This window comes from Hyperolius riggenbachi, chromosome 10 (genome assembly GCF_040937935.1).
Source record: "Hyperolius riggenbachi isolate aHypRig1 chromosome 10, aHypRig1.pri, whole genome shotgun sequence".
Taxonomy (NCBI): domain Eukaryota; kingdom Metazoa; phylum Chordata; class Amphibia; order Anura; family Hyperoliidae; genus Hyperolius; species Hyperolius riggenbachi.
In genome coordinates, this window is record NC_090655.1 from 260,838,483 (window position 1) to 260,860,034 (window position 21,552).

The 21,552-nt window shown below is 47.1% G+C and overlaps 1 protein-coding gene across 1 annotated transcript in view; it reads left to right on the forward strand.

Annotated features, from left to right (window-relative positions):
* The window catches only part of LOC137537137 (uncharacterized), a 134,598-nt gene that overhangs the window by 110,578 nt on the left and 2,468 nt on the right, over positions 1 to 21,552 (forward strand). Inside the window, exon 11 of the mRNA XM_068259267.1 lies at positions 9,928 to 10,713. Coding sequence (XP_068115368.1) covers positions 9,928 to 10,713 — 786 coding nt within the window. The remainder of the gene's footprint in view (positions 1 to 9,927; positions 10,714 to 21,552) is intronic.

Consider the following 21,552-nt stretch of genomic DNA (forward strand, 5'->3'; position numbering starts at 1 on the left):
GGATCAATTTATGCATTGTGGAAGCCTATAAGATTAGCAATTTAGAAGTGCCGGGTGAGGTAAAGGCTCATTCTACCAGGGCAACTGCCACGACCTGGGCTTTCAGAGCAGGGGTGTCTCCAGTGGAAATTTGCAAAGCGGCGACATGGAAGAACATCAACACATTCATGCGCCACTACAAGCTAGATCAGATGACTGCTAAAGATCAGGAGTTTGGAAGAAAAGTCCTGCATGCGGTCAGCCCGCCCTAAGGTTGGTGATGTTGTTGTTTTCTCGCTCATCATCTCGTAGTATACCTGTCCTGGAGGGTTACTGGAAAAACCCTAAGCTAGCTAACGGGTAGATTTATTTTAGGTAACCCTCCAGGACAGGTTACGAACCCACCCTGGTAAAATAAATGTATTTATTATAACATATATATTGTGAGATATGTGTTGTTAACAGAGTTCAGTTTATATTATAGGTAGTCTGGTGTGTAGACCGTGTTCAGGGTTTCTTGGATACATACTGCCGGACACCTGCGGTGGGTTTGTACTTATAGAGAGATCTATTGGATGTTTCCTGTTTCCTGGGAGGGGTCAGATCTCGTAGTATACCTGTCCTGGAGGGTTACCTAAAATAAATCTACCCGTTAGCTAGCTTAGGGTTTCAGACATTCAAAAACAAAACAAAAACAAATCAGTGACCAACATAGCCACCTTTCTTTGCAAGGACACTCAAGCCTGCCATCCATGGAGTCTGTCAGTGTTTTGATCTGTTCACCATCAACATTGCATGCAGCAGCAACCACAGCCTCCCAGACACTGTTCAGAGAGGTGTACTGGTTTCCCTCCTTGTAAATCTCACATTTTATGATGGACCACATGTTCTCAAAGGGGTTCAGATCAGGTGAACAAGGAGGCCATGTCATTCGTTTTTCTTCTTTTATACCCTTTCTTGCCAGCCACGCTGTGGAGTACTTGGACGTGTGTGATGGAGAATTGTCCTGCATGAAAATCATGTTTTTCTTGAAGGATGCAGACTTCTTCCTGTACCACTGCTTGAAGAAGGTGTCTTCCAGAAACTGGCAGTAGGACTGGGAGTTGAGCTTGCCTCTATCCTCAACCCCGAAAAGGCCCCACAAGCTCATCTTTGATGATACCAGCCCAAACCAGTACTCCACCTCCACCTTGCTGGCGTCTGAGTCGGACTGGAGCTCTCTGCCCTTTACCAACCCAGCCACGGGCCCATCAAGACTCACTCTCATTTCATCAGTCCATAAAACCTTAGAAAAATCAGTCTTGAGATATTTCTTGGCCCAGTCTTGACGTTTCAGCTTGTGTGTCTTGTTCAGTGCTGGTCGTCTTTCAGCCTTTCTTACCTTGGCCATGTCTCTGAGTATTGCACACCTTGCGCTTTTGGGCACTCCAGTGATGTTGCAGCTCTGAAATATGGCCAAACTGGTGGCATCTTGGCAGCTGCACGCTTGACTTTTCTCAGTTCATGGGCAGTTATTTTGCGCCATGGTTTTTCCACACGCTTCTTGCGACCCTGTTGACTATTTTGAATGAAACGCTTGATTGTTCGATGATCACGCTTCAGAAGCTTTTCAATTTTAAGAGTGCTGCATCCCTCTGCAAGATATCTCACTATTTTTGACTTTTTTAAGCCTGTCAAGTCCTTCTTTTGGTCCATTTTGCCAAAGGAAAGGAAGTTGCCTAATAATTATGCACACCTGATATAGGGTGTTGATGTCATTAGACCACACCCCTTCTCATTACAGAGATGCACATCACCTAATGTGCTTAATTGGTAGTAGGCTTTCGAGCCTATACAGCTTGGAGTAAGACAACATGCATAAAGAGGATGATAAGGTCAAAATACTCATTTGCCTAATAATTCTGCGATCCCTGTATATACCCCCCCCCCCCCGGAACCCGCGATGGCGCAGCCTCTCCAATAGCCTCCAGGCGTCACCATGGGGAGGATCGGGACTATGCATGACGTCAGACATCATGTCTGATCGTCGCCATAGCGATGACAGAAGCTGTTCCGGGAAGTTTCAGTTCTCGCGGGACCGTGGATGGGTAAATATAGCCGGCGGCGATTGGGGGAATCAGAGCAGTGCAGCGGGACTTGGGGCACATGTGTAGCTAGCCTAGTGCTAGTTACACTATATAAAAGAAGTTTATAACAAACATTTCCCTCCTGCAGACGCATGGCCACAAAAATTGATTGCCAGGGAGGTTAAAAGACAATTGAAGTGAGAGGGATATGGGGGCTGCCATATTTATTTCCTTTTAAACAATAATAGTTGCCTGGCAGCTCTGCTGATCTATTTGGCTGCAGTAGTGTCTGAATAACCCCAGAAACAAGCATGCAGCTAATCTTACCAGATCTGACATTCTTGTCAGATACACCTGATCTGCTGCATGCTTGTTCAGGGGCTATGGCTGAACTTAAGCTGATAGTAAAATGTCTCTGGGGTACTCTGTACACTGGGCGTTATATATCCTCCAAGCTTTATGATATATTTGTTTAGTTATTTTATTCTTGCTCTGAATCAAAGCCTCAGACAGATTATCTGAAAATCCTTTTGATTTTAGGATACCCCACCACTCAGGTTCCATGCGGAGAGATGAAGAGGTCTGAGCTGAGCAGGGCCCGGTGTCAGGAGATCTGGACGATCCGGCAACAGGATAAATTCTGTTATTGCTGAACTCTGCAGTAGAGCAAACCATGGTCTTTAGGGGACAAAGAGCTTCTTTTACAATAGCTCAGGCCTGGTATCTCCGGATCTTGTTGAGAACCTGCAGTAATAAGTTTAGTGGAGGAACCACACAGATTAGATTAAATCCCCAATCCACCAAAAACGCATGCAGAGTCAAAGGATTGTCCTGTGGGCATAGAGAACAACATATTTTGCATTTTATGGGAAAAAAAACACCTCTGGGGTGCCCCAAAGAGCCAATATGTCCCTGTATCCTCATTGTTCACACATCATCTGTCGTGTGACCGCTGATCGGCTGAGATAGTCTGCCAGACAATTCAAAGACTCCTTCAGGTGTACTGCTCTTAGGCATTCATAATTCTGCTCTGCCTAGTGGGGAATCCGGCAAGTCTGGGACCAAAACAATTGTCTTCTCGTTTCATCCCCAAAAGTTCCCCCCACGCAAATGTATATATGCTATGATACTGCTGCTGTCAGTCCGTACAGTAACATAATATCAAAATATCTGTATGCTGAAGGACTTGCCATACAGCCTACAACCAACTCTCTGCTGTTCACTGATTCTGGATCCATGTGGACCTGTATTGTGCAAAAGTCCATGTGGGCCCCCAACCCCAAGAGCTGCCATCTGTCATGGTTGTCTTTTGGGATGGATAACTCCATAGGCCTTGATTCATAAAGTGTTACCGAACGCTTATTGAGCTTTTGGTAATTTAGCACTATCATTTAGCGGAAGTTAGTATTCATAAATGACATCGGATGTCAGTATTGTGTGTGCGGTATTCTGGCGTTAATTGTGCGGTACATTTTCCGAAACTAGTATTCAAGAAGCAGAAAAGGGGCGTGTCAGGGTGGTAAATTCCGAGCGCAATATCGCCCGCACTGCCCTGTCTTTATTTATGTTTCTGCAGTTGTTGTATCTAAAGGGAACCTGAACTGAGTAAAGTTATTTAAAATAAACACATGATGTAGCTGCAAATCAATATTACATCCTTACCTCGCTGTCAGTTCCTCTCAGAAGCTCACCATTTTCTTCTTACAGTGATCCTTTCCAGTTCTGACAATATTTTGTCAGAACTAAAATATACCAGTTACTGACAGTTATATATCAGCTGCTGTCAATTACAACTGAATGTAAAAGCTAATGCCCATGTTTCCCTATGGCTCAAGTGGGCAATATTGCAGTTTAACAGTGTGCTAACCAGGAAGCTGTTATGGGGTAATGGCCATTTTTTTTCAAAATGGTGGACAAAAAATTAAATTGATCACAGATGACAAACAGGACACAGGAGAGGAGAAAGATTGATGAGTAGACTACACAGGAGGTAAGTATGACATGTTTATGTTTATTTTGACTTTTCATTTGCAGTTCAGGTTCTCTTTAAATTGTAACTATTACTTCTTATGGAGCACATATGAACACACCCCTAGTAGCGCCAAAAGCTTTTTAGCCAGCCTCCATAGCCCACAATGCACTTTCCTTACCCACAATGCACTTGAAAATGTCTTTTATTCGATAAAAGATTGCTAGTGACAATATTTACCGCATGCTTACCGCATCATTACTGAACACTAGCCATCTTTTAACGAACAACTGCTGACAACTAAAAAGAATTGCTGAATACTACTAAGCATTCAGTAAATTTCACATGGGCTAAATTAACAAAAAGCAGATTTTTACCGCAAATTGTTTGATGAATTGAGGCCATAGACTTCCCTGGATAGATGAGGTGGATACTTTCACAACTTCTTGTCTAAGGATGTGAAGTTCTTTGTTCCAGACTTTGAGTATCCATTTTTGTAGGATCGTGGTGTGTAGTTGTCCCCACTGGAGTGCCAGGAATGTGGAGGTCAATATTCTCAGGACTGCCATGGCCTTTCCTATTGATATGGCCCCTGTATTCTAAAAAGAGAGAAAAGAAAAGACTTAAAGTGGATCCGAGGTGAACTTTTACTCATTGCATAATTGTGTTCCTTTCCTATTGTTTATAGGGCATTCCTCAAGCCAAATACTTTTTTGTTTTTGTTTTAATACTCTAATTCCCTATAAACTAAATAAACCACGCTCACAGGTTTTCAGAGAGCCTTGGCAGTAGCAAAGGGTCATGGGAGCTTAGTCTGGGCAGGAGGAGGGAGAGGTGTTACTAACCATTGATTTCAGAGGCAGAGGGGAGGAGGGGGGATTAGTTTTTTTTTTTTCTTGTAATAGTTAGTTTTTCATCTCGGAGACTACTGAATGAATGTTGTCCATTCAAAATCACCTGAATTGTACTGCTTCAACCTTTTCAGATTCAGGATAAAGTGAAATTGTCCCTGAGGTTTTTACAGAAGGAACACTAGGGGAATAATATCCCTGAAGTCTCTGACGTTTGGAGTGTGAGATTTTGGTGGGGGGGGGGGGGGGGGGAGAATGGAAGATGTCACAAGGAAATTTCTTGGGGTTGAGTGTTGACCGAGGAATATTTTCAGATGTGTGCTGAAGTAAAACACTGATGTAGGTAAATGGTAAACACATAGATGGCAGTTGTGCTGGTTGCTGTTTAGCAGTTAGATGTCAGGTGATCAGCAGGCTGGAGCCAGTGAGCTCATGCAAGTATATATAAAATCCAGCACGTTTCTGAAGATCATGAAGACAATTCAATCATGTTAAATAAGTTTTTACGAATCCCATTCCACAATTTAATCCCTCTGTTAATGTCTTAAAGGGGTTCTATGGAGGGGGTTAAAAAGACAAAATCTGACACTTACCTGGAGCTTCTATCGGCCTCCTGCAGCTGTCATGTCCTGCGCTATCCTCCATTCCCCACCACCGGTCCCACCCTAATCTAGCGTGGCCGCACACGTCATCGGGAGCATACTGCGCAGACGCAGTGCAAGAAAACATTGTACTGCGCCTGCACAGTAAGCTCCTGGTGACGCGTGCGGGAGTGAGCACTTGTGGTAATCACTGATGGACTGCCGCTGTGCATGTGCTGCAGTTGTGGCTTGTGGTAATCACTGATGGGCTGCCGCTGTGCATGTGCTGCAGTTGTGGCCTTTGGTAATCACTGATGGACTGCCGCTGTGCATGTGCTGCAGCTGTGGCTTGTGGTAATCGCTGATGGACTGCCGCTGTGCATGTGCTGCAGTTGTGGCTTGTGGTAATCGCTGATGGACTGCCACTGTGCATGTGCTGCAGCTGTGGCTTGTGGTAATCACTGATGGGCTGCCGCTGTGCATGTGCTAGAGTTGTGGCTTGTGGTAATCACTGATGGACTGCCGCTGTGCATGTGCTGCAGCTGTGGCTTGTGGTAATCACTGATGGGCTGCCGTTGTGCATGTGCTGCAGTTGTGGCTTGTGGTAATCACTGATGGACTGCCGCTGTGCATGTGCTGCAGTTGTGGCTTGTGGTAATCACTGATGGACTGCCGCTGTGCATGTGCTGCACTTGTGGCTTGTGGTAATCACTGATGGACTGTCACTGTGCATTAGCTGCAGTTGTGGCTTGTGGTAATCACTGATGGACTGCCACTGTGCATGTGCTGCAGCTGTGGCTTGTGGTAATCAGTGATGGTCTGCCGCTGTGCATGTGCTGCAGTTGTGGCCTCTGAAAATCACTGATGGACTGCTGCTGTGCATGTGCTGCAGCTGTGACTTGTGGTAATCACTGATGGACTGTCGCTGTGCATGTGCTGCAGTTGTGGCTTCTGAAAATCGCTGATGGGCTGCCGCTGTGCATGTACTGCAGTTGTGGCATGTGGTAATCACTGATGGGCTGCCGCTGTGCATGTGCTGCAGTTGTGGCTTGTGGTAATCGCTGATGGGCTGCCGCTGTGCATGTACTGCACTTGTGGCTTGTGGTAATCACTGATGGACTGTCACTGTGCATGTGCTGCAGTTGTGGCTTGTGGTAATCACTGATGGACTGTCACTGTGCATTAGCTGCAGTTGTGGCTTGTGGTATTCACTGATGGACTACCACTGTGCATGCGCTGCAGTTGTGGCTTGTGATAATCGCTGATGGACTGCCGCTGTGCATGTGCTGCAGCTGTGGCTTGTGGTAATCAGTGATGGTCTGCCGCTGTGCATGTGCTGCAGTTGTGGCTTCTGAAAATCACTGATGGACTGCTGCTGTGCATGTGCTGCAGCTGTGACTTGTGGTAATCACTGATGGACTGTCGCTGTGCATGTGCTGCAGTTGTGGCTTCTGAAAATCGCTGATGGGCTGCCGCTGTGCATGTACTGCAGTTGTGGCATGTGGTAATCACTGATGGGCTGCCGCTGTGCATGTGCTGCAGTTGTGGCTTGTGGTAATCGCTGATGGGCTGCCGCTGTGCATGTACTGCACTTGTGGCTTGTGGTAATCACTGATGGACTGCCGCTGTGCATGTGCTGCAGTTGTGGCTTGTGGTAATCACTGATGGACTGTCACTGTGCATTAGCTGCAGTTGTGGCTTGTGGTATTCACTGATGGACTACCACTGTGCATGCGCTGCAGTTGTGGCTTGTGATAATCGCTGATGGACTGCCGCTGTGCATGTGCTGCAGTTGTGGCTTGTGGTAATCGCTGATGGACTGCAGCTGTGCATATACTGCAGTTGTGGCTTGTGGTAATCGCTGATGGACTGCAGCTGTGCATATACTGCAGTTGTGGCTTGTGGTCATCGCTGATGGACTGCCGCTGTGCATGTGCTGCAGTTGTGGCTTGTGGTAATCGCTGATGGGCTGCCGCTGTGCATGTGCTGCAGTTGTGGCTTGTGGTAATCACTGATGGACTGTCACTGTGCATGTGCTGCAGTTGTGGCTTGTGGCAATTACTGATGAGCTGCCACTGTGCATATGCTGCAGTTGTGGCTTGTGGTAATCACTGATGGACTGCCACTGTGCATGTGCTGCAGCTGTGGCTTGTGGTAATCAGTGATGGTCTGCCGCTGTGCATGTGCTGCAGTTGTGGCTTCTGAAAATCACTGATGGACTGCTGCTGTGCATGTGCTGCAGCTGTGACTTGTGGTAATCACTGATGGACTGTCGCTGTGCATGTGCTGCAGTTGTGGCTTCTGAAAATCGCTGATGGGCTGCCGCTGTGCATGTACTGCAGTTGTGGCATGTGGTAATCACTGATGGGCTGCCGCTGTGCATGTGCTGCAGTTGTGGCTTGTGGTAATCGCTGATGGGCTGCCGCTGTGCATGTACTGCAGTTGTGGCTTGTGGTAATCACTGATGGGCTGCCGCTGTGCATGTGCTGCAGCTGTGGCTTGTGGTAATCGCTGATGGGCTGCCGCTGTGCATGTACTGCAGTTGTGGCTTGTGGTAATCACTGATGGACTGCCGCTGTGCATGTGCTGCAGCTGTGGCTTGTGGTAATCACTGATGGGCTGCCGCTGTGCATGTACTGCAGTTGTGGCTTGTGGTAATCACTGATGGGCTGCCGCTGTGCATGTGCTGCAGTTGTGGCTTGTGGTAATCGCTGATGGGCTGCCGCTGTGCATGTACTGCACTTGTGGCTTGTGGTAATCACTGATGGACTGCCGCTGTGCATGTGCTGCAGTTGTGGCTTGTGGTAATCACTGATGGACTGTCACTGTGCATTAGCTGCAGTTGTGGCTTGTGGTATTCACTGATGGACTACCACTGTGCATGCGCTGCAGTTGTGGCTTGTGATAATCGCTGATGGACTGCCGCTGTGCATGTGCTGCAGTTGTGGCTTGTGGTAATCGCTGATGGACTGCAGCTGTGCATATACTGCAGTTGTGGCTTGTGGTAATCGCTGATGGACTGCAGCTGTGCATATACTGCAGTTGTGGCTTGTGGTCATCGCTGATGGACTGCCGCTGTGCATGTGCTGCAGTTGTGGCTTGTGGTAATCGCTGATGGGCTGCCGCTGTGCATGTGCTGCAGTTGTGGCTTGTGGTAATCACTGATGGACTGTCACTGTGCATGTGCTGCAGTTGTGGCTTGTGGCAATTACTGATGAGCTGCCACTGTGCATATGCTGCAGTTGTGGCTTGTGGTAATCACTGATGGACTGCCACTGTGCATGTGCTGCAGCTGTGGCTTGTGGTAATCAGTGATGGTCTGCCGCTGTGCATGTGCTGCAGTTGTGGCTTCTGAAAATCACTGATGGACTGCTGCTGTGCATGTGCTGCAGCTGTGACTTGTGGTAATCACTGATGGACTGTCGCTGTGCATGTGCTGCAGTTGTGGCTTCTGAAAATCGCTGATGGGCTGCCGCTGTGCATGTACTGCAGTTGTGGCATGTGGTAATCACTGATGGGCTGCCGCTGTGCATGTGCTGCAGTTGTGGCTTGTGGTAATCGCTGATGGGCTGCCGCTGTGCATGTACTGCAGTTGTGGCTTGTGGTAATCACTGATGGGCTGCCGCTGTGCATGTGCTGCAGCTGTGGCTTGTGGTAATCGCTGATGGGCTGCCGCTGTGCATGTACTGCAGTTGTGGCTTGTGGTAATCACTGATGGACTGCCGCTGTGCATGTGCTGCAGCTGTGGCTTGTGGTAATCACTGATGGGCTGCCGCTGTGCATGTACTGCAGTTGTGGCTTGTGGTAATCACTGATGGGCTGCCGCTGTGCATGTGCTGCAGTTGTGGCTTGTGGTAATCGCTGATGGGCTGCCGCTGTGCATGTACTGCAGTTGTGGCTTGTGGTAATCACTGATGGACTGCCGCTGTGCATGTGCTGCAGCTGTGGCTTGTGGTAATCACTGATTGGCTGCCGTTGTGCATGTGCTGCAGTTGTGGCTTGTGGTAATCACTGATGGACTGCCGCTGTGCATGTACTGCAGTTGTGGCTTGTGGTAATCGCTGATGGACTGTCACTGTGCATGTGCTGCAGATGTGGCTTGTGGTAATCACTAATGGACTGCCGCTGTGCATGTGCTGCAGTTGTGGCTTGTGGTAATCACTGATGAGCTGCTGCTGTGCATGTGCTGCAGTTGTGGCTTCTGGAAATCACTGATGGACTGCTGCTGTGCATGTGCTGCAGCTGTGACTTGTGGTAATCACTGATGGGCTGCCGCTGTGCATGTGCTGTAGTTGTGGCTTGCATCTGTAGGTAAATTCTGCCTGGTAGATCATTTTCAATTTATTTTTGAAGCAGCTCACAAGCTTAAATTTGGCAGCGCATCTGCCCTGAGAGATCACCAACCCCCAGCAAATTGTTATTTTGTGTTCTCTGTTTATTAATACTTATGTTTTACATATATAATTTCTTATACTTTTTAGAACTCAGATCTGAGCTCAAAGAACAAGAGACATATGTGAGGAGTGGTCAGCAGTCCATGGAGGAGGGTGACATGATGAGGACAGTGAAAGAGGAAGAAGAAGAGACATATGTGAGGAATGATCAGCAGTCTGTTGAGGAGGTTGGCATGATGGGGTCAATTAAAGAGGAAGAAGAAGAGATGTATGTGAGGAGTGATCAGCAGTCTATGGATGAGAGTGACATGATGAGGACAATTAAAGAGGAAGAAGAGGAGACGTATGTGAGGAGTGATCAGCAGTCTATAGAGGAGGGTGACATGATGAGGACAATTAAGGAGGAAGAAGAGGAGACTTATGTGAGGAATGATCAACAGTCTATGGAGGAGGGTGCCATGATGGGGACAATTAAGGAGGAAGAAGAGGAGACGTATGTGAGGAATGATAAGCAGTTTATGGAGGAGGGTGCCATGATGGGGACAATTAAGGAGGAAGAAGAGGAGACGTATGTGAGGAGTGATCAGCAGTCTGCAGAGGAGGGTGACATGATGGGGACAATGAAAGAGGAAGAAGAGGAGACGTATGTGAGGAGTGATCAGCAGTCTGCAGAGGAGGGTGACATGATGGGGACAATGAAAGAGGAAGAAGAGGAGACATATGTGAGGCGTGATCAGCAGTCTGTGGAAGATTTAATAAGAGTGATTACTGAAAAAGAAGAAACATATGTGAGGAGTGATCAGCAGTCTGCAGAGGAGGGTGACATGATGGGGACAACTATAGATGAGGACCCTCTTCCAGAAAGCAGAACAGGTGAGTTATCAACATTAAATATTGAATATCTTTAGTTGATATGACTGTGTCACTGCTCACAGACTGGCCATATTAGGGGTGTAAACGTTAGATTTTTCTCATCTAAAACTTTCTTTCTTAATTGTGTTTAATGACAGTTTAGTAACAGTCACAGTACAGTCACCCTGATGGCTTTGGAGTGCCCTGTTGTGTTTTGTCACACAAAGCATTACCGGCCTGTAATAAGCTGATAACGGCCACAATACATAACTGTACACAGTTTGGACACAGTAGGGGTGACTTGGTGTTACTAGCCTGTAATATGCTGATGATGGTCACTGTACATTACCATATACAGATTTGTAACAGTAGGGGTGACTTAGGGTTACTGGCCTGCAATTCTGGCCTTGCAGGCAAATCATGACAAGTGTGCCCCCTGCCTGAGTCTCTAGAAGAGTGTAAGCTGGGGGGTGTTCTGTAAGAGGCACGGCCACTTGTGCTGCAGACAAATCAGGACAAGTGTGCTCCCTGCCTGAGTCTCTAGAAGGGTGTAAGCTGGGTAGTGTTCTGTAAGATGCACGGCCACTTGTGCTGCAGACAAATCATGACAAGTGTGCTCGCTGCCTGAGTCTCTAGAAGGGTGTAAGCTGGGGGGTTTTCTGTAAGACACACGGCCACTTGTGCTGCAGACAAGGCAGCCATATGCTTAGGCCCTTATCACCATGTAACAAATGTATAACTTGTGTGTGTCATGTATGACATATTCAGGCAGGGATCACACTTGGGGTAATTGCAGCCATTCTGCTGTGATAAATCACATGAGAAAACTCAAGTAATGCTTTCCTGTGGACATGTATGGTCATTTGTTAAAATGTAAGTTTTTCGGCATGCGGGAGAAGAAAACGTTGTTGCTTTTTTCACACTCTGCATGCAATTCCTATTGCTGTCAGACAACCGCTGCAATGAGAATGGGAATAGGAGAGCAGCAAAGGCTAGACAGATACTGGTGATAAGGGATTTGATTATTAGGCACACAGATAGGGTCATCTGTTGAAGAAACCGTGAATGCCATACAGTGTGTTGTCTCTCGGGTGTTTGGGTTCGGCATATAGCGGAACGCATTGGCAAATTATTGGGTGGGGCTGGGGAAGACCCGGCTGTCATGCTACGCATTAGTAACAATGATAAAGTTAATGGGAGATGGAAGGTCCTCACAAATGACTTTCAGCTACTTGGAGATAAACTTAAAGCAAAGACCTCCAAGGTGGTATTTTCTGAAATACTACCAGTGCCACGCGCTACATCTGAGAGACAGAGGGAGCTTAGGGAGTTAAATAAGTGGCTGAGAAATTGGTGCAGGAAGGGGAAGGGGGGTTGTTCCTGGAGAACTGGGCTGACTTTGCAGATGGCTACAGGTTCTTCTCCCCAATGCAGCAGGGATGGGCTACACCTAAATGGGGAGGGTGCAGCTGCATTGGGGTGAAGTTGGATAAATGGTTAGAGGAGAAACATCTCAATGTGTTGACAAGATAAGGTTAAAAAAAACCAGTTGTAGCCTAATATTACAGGGAATGGATAGGGGGTGGGGGCAGTGTAAAAAGTAAGGAGGTAGTGCAAAGTTCATGAAGCCCATTAAATGTAACCAAAATTGGAAAATGTGGTGGTAAAAATATAAAGTGCATGGTAACCAATGCTAGGAGAATTGCTAATAAAATGGATGAAGCAAAGTTCGTTCTGATCGACAAAGGCTATGATATTGTGGGAATAACAGAGACATGGATGGATGAAAGCCATGACTGGATAGCAAATTTAGAGGGATACAATGTGTTTAGGAAGGACAGAGCAGGGAGAAAAGGTGGAGGGGTTTGTCTCTTTGTTAAAAACTCTTTTACAGCTGCCATGAACGATGAACTGGATGAAGATTGTGAAGATGTGGATTCTGTTTGGGTAAATATTCATGGTGGAAATAATGGTTAATTGCTTATTGGGGTGTGCTTCATGTCGCAATATATTCATGATACTGCCGAATGGCAAATACTACAGCAGATTGACAGAACTACAAGTAAAAGTGAGGTCATAGTTATGGGTGATTTTAACTATTCAGACATTGATTGGGATATTGAAACTACTCATTCCAGTAAAAGTGGCAGATTTCTGTCATCCCTACAGAACAATTGACCAGATAAAAGACAAGATAATGTATCAAATGTGCAGGTTCAAGAACATTTGGGGAATAGTGATCACAACATAACATTTGATCTGGTGATTGATAGGTCACAGAACAGCGGAGCATCTAAAACTATAAAGTGTAGAGAAGCAAAGTTAAGTCAACCCAGGCAGGCACTAAGTTCGGTGGACTGGGATAAAATAATTCAGGGGAAGAAAACTGAAGGAAATATTCCATATGGAAACAAAATGTCTAGGAATAACAAAGAATGCCTCTTTGGATGAATGGAAAGGTTAGAGATAAAATGAAGTGGAAAAATAATGCTTATAAGGCCTTAAAACAGGAGGGGACCGAGGCTGCATAAAGCAATTATAAGATGCAATAAAAGTTGTAAAAAAGACATTAGGGTGGCAAAGATTGAAACTGAAAATCAAATCGCTAGGGATATCAAATCTAACCCAAAGAAGTTTTAATATTAATTTTAATTTTAATATTAAATATTTAATGCAGGAAGGAGTGAAGGCAAGACTAAATAAAATAAAAATGGATAAGGCACCTGGCCCGGATGGCATGCATCCTCGGGTCCTAAGGGAATTAAGTTCAGTTACTGATAAACTCCTTTATCTTATCTATTTGTGACTCCTTTTCAACTGGCAGAGTTCCAATAGACTGCTGTACAGCCCACGTTTTCCCATTATTTAAAGTGACACTGAAGCGGGAAAAAAAAAAATGATGATATAATGAATTGGTTGTATAGTACGGATAATTAACCATTTATGACGCCTGGACATGATCCTCACGTCCAGGCGGCTGTTGCAATGCTGATGCGCGCTCCCGCGGGCACGCCCGTGCGCCCCGTGGTGTCCCCTGGTAGCCCAGGGATCAATCAATAGGAACATGGTTCCTGTTCATTGATCCGAGTCCCCAGCAGAAAAACCGACGGCCTCTCATAAGAGGCCTCGGTCTTCCTGAAAAAAAAAAAAAAAGTTTCCGCTTCCGAGAAGCTAGGAGGACTGGAAAAATAAACAAACTCATTGTGGCCATCTTGTGGCCAAATAGTAAACTACATCTACATACTTTTTTTAGTACAAGAAGCACATATTACATTAAAATTAACTGTTTATTTCCCACACCAAAAATTACCCAAATAAAATTTTTAATGAAAAAAAAAATTACAATAAACACAAAGAACATAAATAGTTACCTAAGGGTCTGAACTTTTTAAATATGCATATGAAGAGGGTATATTACGACCATTTTTTAAATTATAAGCTTGTAAATAGTGATGGACGCAAAACTGAAAAAATGCACCTTTATTTCCAAATAAAATATTGGCACCATAAATTGTGATAGGGACAAAATTTAAATGGTGTAATAACCAAGAGAAATGGGCAAATAAAATACGTATGTTTTAATTATGGTAGCATGTATTATTTTAAAGCTATAATGGCCGAAAACTAAGAAATAATGACTATTTTTTCTTACTTTTCGTGTTGCATTTAAAAAACAATAATTCTTAGCAAAATGTACCACCTAAAGAAAGCCTAATTAGTGGCGGAAAAAACAAGATATAGATCAATTCATTGTGATAATTATTGATAGTTATTAGCAAATAAATGGGAGGTGAAACTTGCTCTGTTGCATAAGGTGAAAAATCCCCGCGGGCTGAAATGGTTAACAGAACATTAGTAGCAAAAAAAATAAATAGTCTGTTTATTTTCAGTTACATAGTTTTGTTTTTTTTATAACATTGCATCATTCTCTAATATTTGCAGTTTACACTCTATGCTCAGCACTGTAAATGATTAAGATGTGGAATGTATTGCCAGAGGAAGCAGTTATGGCAAATTCTATATCTGCATTTAAAGGGGGCTTAGAAGCAGTGCAGTTTCTAGGCTAAAATACACCCAGGGCGAGGGTGTAAAAATTGCGCCCCCTCCACCGGAGCAAGGTATGGGTGCCCGCAGTATAGGTTAGCCAGGTCTAGTTGCACTTAGTATAGGTCCCCCCAGTATAGGTAGCCAAGAATAGGTACCCCAGTATAGGTAGCCAGCTATAGGTCCCCCCAGTATAGGTAGCCAGGCATAGGTGAGCCAATATAGTTGCCCCTGGTATAGGTTAGCCAGATAGGTGCCTCCAGTATAGTTGCCCCCAGTATAGGTTAGCCTGGTAGGTGCCTCTAGTATAGGTAGCTAGTATAGTTGCCCCAGTATAGGTTAGATAGGCAGGCGCCCCAGGTATAAATTAGATAGGTAGGTGCCCCAGTAAAGGTTAGCTAGGTGGGTGCCTCTAATATAGGTAGCCAGAATAGTTGCCCCCAGCATAGGTTAGATAGGTATGTGCCCCTAGTATATGTTAGTTAGGTAGGTGCCTCCAATATAGGTAGCCAGTATAATTGCCACCTGTATAGGCTAGCTAGGTAGGTAGGTGCCCCCAATACAGGTTACATATGTAAGTGCCCCCAATACAGGTTACATATGTAAGTGCCCCCAGTATAGGTTAGATAGGTAGCTGCCACCAGTATAGGTTAGATGGGTAGGTGCCCCTCAGTATAGGTTAGATAGGTAGGTGCCCCCCAGTATAGGTTAGATTAGGTAGCTGCCCCCCAGTATAGGTTAGGTTAGATAGCTGCCCCCCAGTATAGGTTAGATAGGTAGCTGCCCCCCCCAGTATAGGTTAATTAGATAGGTAGCTGCCCCCAGTATAGGTTAGATTAGGTAGCTGCCCCCCATAATGGAGCGGGGAGCCGGAGCCATGGGGGAGGGCAGCCCAACCTCTCCCTCCCTTCCTCTCCTCTCTCGGGACACCCTCCGTGCTCCCCCCTCAGATGCAGAGTGAGCAGGAAGCGCTGTATTCAACTCACCTCCCTGCATTCCAATCACCACTCTCTCGCTGTCAGTCTCCTCTCTGCATACACGCTGATACACACGCTGCTTCCGGCTAAACAGGAAGCAGCGTGTGTATCAGCGTGTATGCAGAGAGGAGACTGGCGGCGAGAGAGCAGCAATTGGAACGCAGAGAGGTGAGTTGTATACAGCGCTTCCTGCTCACTCAGCATCTGAGGGGGGAGCACGGAGGGCGGCCCGGGATAGTAGAGGAAGGGAGGGAGAGGTCGGGCAGCCCTCCCAGTGGCTCCGGCTCCCCCCTCCATTACAGCGCCCCCCTCCCAACAGCGCTGAGGGTGGCAGCACGGCCCTAGAAACGGGCATGCTTAGATGCTTTCCTTGCATTGAAAGACATCCATGGCTATAATTACTAGGTAATGCCCAGTGGTGTTGATCCAGGGATTTTATCTGATTGCCATCTGGAGTTGGGAAGGAATTTTTTCTCTTTTAGGGCTAATTGGACCATGCCTTGTAAGGGTTTTTCGCCTTCTTCTGGATCAACAGGGTTATGTGAGGGAGTAGACTGGTGTTGTACTTTATTTTCTGGTTGAACTCGATGGACGTATGTCTTGTTTCAACCCAAATAACTATGTAACTGCTGCCAGCTGGCCGTCATGTGCGGAAAACGCAAAGAATTATCCGCCAAAAACCAGCAGCCATTTTCAGCGAACTCAGGTGTCATCCCTGCCTCACTGTAACAATGTGTGTGAAGCATGTTCTGATGTCTCTGTATGTGTGTTAGTGTCTGTTGTAAATAAAGTTGGTTTAAATGAAAAAGTAAAGTGTATTTGTTTGATTGGTATGAACTGAGCATGTGCAGATATGACATCATATGCACACCTCCCAACTTTTGTAGCCAGAAAAAATGGACACTAAGACCCGCCCCTTTCACACCATTAGCTATGACCATTTTGCAGCCATGTGCCCCTTAAACAGCTCCTTTCTTTCTACTGGTCCCCCTCCCACACCTAAACTATTCCTTGCTGCCTAGTAACCCCCTCTTCCCCAGTACAGTTTCCCTGCTGGTGGGTTTCCCCTTCGCTCCCAAACAGCTTCCCTCCTCCCGATCCCACAGCTTCCCTGGTGGTGGTGGGCTTCTCCCTCCACAGCTTCCCTGGTGGTGGCTGGCTTCTCCCTCCACAGCTTCCCTGGTGGTGGCTGGCTTCTCCCTCCACAGCTTCCCTGGTGGTGGTGGTGGTGGGCTTCCCCCTCCTCTACAGCTTTCCTGTTGGTGGTGGCTCCCACCTTCCACCTGCACAGCTTCCCTGGTGGTGGTGTGCTCCCCCTTCTTGTCTGCACAGCTTCCCTGGTGGTGGTGTTAGTGCCCCCCTCCTGTGCTCCCCCCACTTGTCAGTATAAGTGCAGAGTATGGTGATGTAGTAGCCTTGCATCTCTTACCTCTCTAGCACTGTGAATTCTCCAGCCACTGACCCCCTTAGTGTCCGGCATCTCCATTTCCTCATATCATTATGCGACACACGAGAAGATGCCGGGCACTAGAGGCAGCAGTGACAGGGAGGTTCAAAGCGATGTAGAGGTGAGATATGTGCGGCTTTCATTGCACAATACTCTGCATTTATACTGCACACATAGATCACCTAGAACACACAGTACGGTCACACAGGTGTTAATGTGACATGGTAACAGTACACGCTGACCACACAGCAGGCAGTGACCAGCCTAGGGGTATTGGAACAAATCTAATTTTTTAGGGGGCACACGGACATCACCTACAACAAGCAGTACGGTCACACAGATGTTGAAATGACACGGTAACAGTCAGTACACTTTGAACACACAGCAGGCCAGACAGTGACCAGCCAAGGGGTGTTGTCACAAAACTTATTTATTTTTTTGGCCCACAAAGATCACCTAGAATTCACAGTACGGTCACACAGGTGTAAACGTGACATGGTAACAGTACACGCTGATCACACAGCAGGCAGTGACCAGCAAAGGGGTATTGCCACAAATGTCTGCCACACTGTTCTTTTTGGGCAACTGATATCCCTGATAAGTCAGTATGGTCGGTCACACGGGTCCTGCTGTAATGCTGTATGAGGGTAACACAGCATGCGTCGTGTCACAAGTGTCAGACACGAAATTACTTTTGCACAGGGCGGCGGGCTGTAACCGTGACACAGCCACACACTATACTGTATATGGTGGTGTTGTGTTGCTACAAGACATCACAAGAAAGCAACTACCAATAATAACTAGAGCAGGGTTAATGTCTCTGGATTTTTGTGGTTAGGAGGAGTCCTCAAATGGACTATTGGGGGGTCCGCTAGTTGGTGAACTGCAAGTAGCAGAGCAGCTAGGAAGCAGATATACAGCACAATATTACAATACAGCCTCTCTAACACTGTCCCTGTATCAGCAGCAGCAGCTCCTCTCCCTACACTGACTGCTACACAGCACTATATCACACTACAGCCTCTCTAACACTGTCCCTGTATCAGCAGCAGCAGCTTCTCTCCCTACAGTGACTGCTACAGAGCAATATATAACACTACAGCCTCTCTAACACTGTCCCTGTATCAGCAGCAGCAGCTCCTCCCCCTACAGTGACTGCTACACAGCACTATATCACACTACAGCCTTACTAACACTGTCCCTGTATCAGGAGCAGCAGCTCCTCTCCCTACACTGACTGCTACACAGCACTATATCACACTACAGCCTTACTAACACTGTCCCTGTATCAGGAGCAGCAGCTCCTCTCCCTACACTGACTGCTACACAGCACTATATCACACTGCAGCCTCTCTAACACTGTCCCCGTATCAGCAGCAGCTCCTCCCCCTACACTGACTGCTACACAGCACTATATCACACTACAGCCTCTCTAACACTGTCCCTGTATCAGCAGCAGTTCCTCTCTCTACACTGACTGCTACACAGCACTATATCACACTACAGCCTCTCTAACACTGTCCCTGTATCAGCATCAGCTCCTCACCCTACACTGACTGCTACACAGCACTATATCACACTACAGCCTCTCTAACATTGTCCCTGTGTCAGCAGCAGCTCCTCTCCCGACACTGACTGCTACACAGCACTATTACACACTACAGCCTCTCTAACACTGTCCCTGTATCAGCAGCAGCAGTTCCTCTCTCTACACTGACTGCTACACAGCACTATATCACACTACAGCCTCTCTAACACTGTCCCTGTATCAGCATCAGCTCCTCACCCTACACTGACTGCTACACAGCACTATATCACACTACAGCCTCTCTAACATTGTCCCTGTGTCAGCAGCAGCTCCTCTCCCGACACTGACTGCTACACAGCACTATTACACACTACAGCCTCTCTAACACTGTCCCTGTATCAGCAGCAGCAGCTCCTCTTCCTACAGTGACTGCTACACAGCACTATATCACACTACAGCCTCTCTAATACTGTCCCTGTATCAGCAGCAACAGCTCCTCCCCCTACAGTGACTGCTACACAGCACTATATCACACTACAGCCTCTCTAACACTGTCCCTGTATCAGCAGCAGCAGCTTCTCTCCCTACACTGACTGCTACACAGCACTATATCACACTACAGCCTCTCTAACACTGTCCCTGTATCAGGAGCAGCAGCTCCTCTCCGTACACTGACTGCTACACAGCACTATATCACACTGCAGCCTCTCTAACACTGTCCCTGTATCAGCAGCAGCTCCTCCCCCTACACTGACTGCTACACAGCACTATATCACACTACAGCCTCTCTAACACTGTCCCTGTATCAGCAGCAGCAGCTCCTCTCCCGACACTGACTGCTACACAGCACTGTATCACACTACAGCCTCTCTAACACTGTCCCTGTATCAGCAGCAGCAGCAGCTCCACTCCCTACACTGACTGCTACACAGCACTATATAACACTGCAGCCTCTCTAACACTGTCCCTGTATCAGCAGCAGCTCCTCGCCCTACACTGACTGCTACACAGCACTATATCACACTACAGCCTCTCTAACTCTGTCCCTGTATCAGCAGCAGCAGCTCCTCCCCCTACACTGACTGCTACACAGCACTATATCACACTACAGCCTCTCTAACACTGTCCCTGTATCAGCAGCAGCAGCTTCTCTCCCTACACTGACTGCTACACAGCAATATATAACACTACAGCCTCTCTATCACTGTCCCTGTATCAGCAGCAGCTCCTCGCCCTACACTGACTGCTACACAGCACTATATCACACTACAGCCTCTCTAACACTGTCCCTGTATCAGCAGCAGCAGCTCCTCCCCCTACACTGACTGCTACACTGCACTATATCACACTACAGCCTCTCTAACACTGTCCCTGTATCAGCAGCAGCAGCTTCTCTCCCTACAGTGACTGCTACACAGCAATATATAACACTACAGCCTCTCTAACACTGTCCCTGTATCAGGAGCAGCAGCTCCTCTCCCTACACTGACTGCTACACAGCACTATATCACACTACAGCCTTACTAACACTGTCCCTGTATCAGGAGCAGCAGCTCCTCTCCCTACACTGACTGCTACACAGCACTATATCACACTGCAGCCTCTCTAACACTGTCCCCGTATCAGCAGCAGCTCCTCCCCCTACACTGACTGCTACACAGCACTATATCACACTACAGCCTCTCTAACACTGTCCCTGTATCAGCAGCAGTTCCTCTCTCTACACTGACTGCTACACAGCACTATATCACACTACAGCCTCTCTAACACTGTCCCTGTATCAGTATCAGCTCCTCACCCTACACTGACTGCTACACAGCACTATATCACACTACAGCCTCTCTAACACTGTCCCTGTGTCAGCAGCAGCTCCTCTCCCGACACTGACTGCTACACAGCACTATTACACACTACAGCCTCTCTAACACTGTCCCTGTATCAGCAGCAGCAGCTCCTCTTCCTACAGTGACTGCTACACAGCACTATATCACACTACAGCCTCTCTAATACTGTCCCTGTATCAGCAGCAGCAGCTCCTCCCCCTACAGTGACTGCTACACAGCACTATATCACACTACAGCCTCTCTAACACTGTCCCTGTATCAGCAGCAGCAGCTTCTCTCCCTACACTGACTGCTACACAGCACTATATCACACTACAGCCTCTCTAACTCTGTCCCTGTATCAGCAGCAGCAGCTCCTCCCCCTACACTGACTGCTACACAGCACTATATCACACTACAGCCTCTCTAACACTGTCCCTGTATCAGCAGCAGCAGCTTCTCTCCCTACACTGACTGCTACACAGCAATATATAACACTACAGCCTCTCTATCACTGTCCCTGTATCAGCAGCAGCTCCTCGCCCTACACTGACTGCTACACAGCACTATATCACACTACAGCCTCTCTAACACTGTCCCTGTATCAGCAGCAGCAGCTCCTCCCCCTACACTGACTGCTACACTGCACTATATCACACTACAGCCTCTCTAACACTGTCCCTGTATCAGCAGCAGCAGCTTCTCTCCCTACAGTGACTGCTACACAGCAATATATAACACTACAGCCTCTCTAACACTGTCCCTGTATCAGCAGCAGCAGCTCCTCCCCCTACAGTGACTGCTACACAGCACTATATCACACTACAGCCTCTCTATCACTGTCCCTGTATCAGCAGCAGCTCCTCTCCCTACACTGACTGCTACACAGCACTATATCACACTACAGCCTCTCTAACACTGTCCCTGTATCAGCAGCAGCAGCTCCTCTCCCTACACTGACTGCTACACAGCACTATATCACACTGCAGCCTCTCTAACACTGTCCCTGTATCAGCAGCAGCTCCTCCCCCTACACTGACT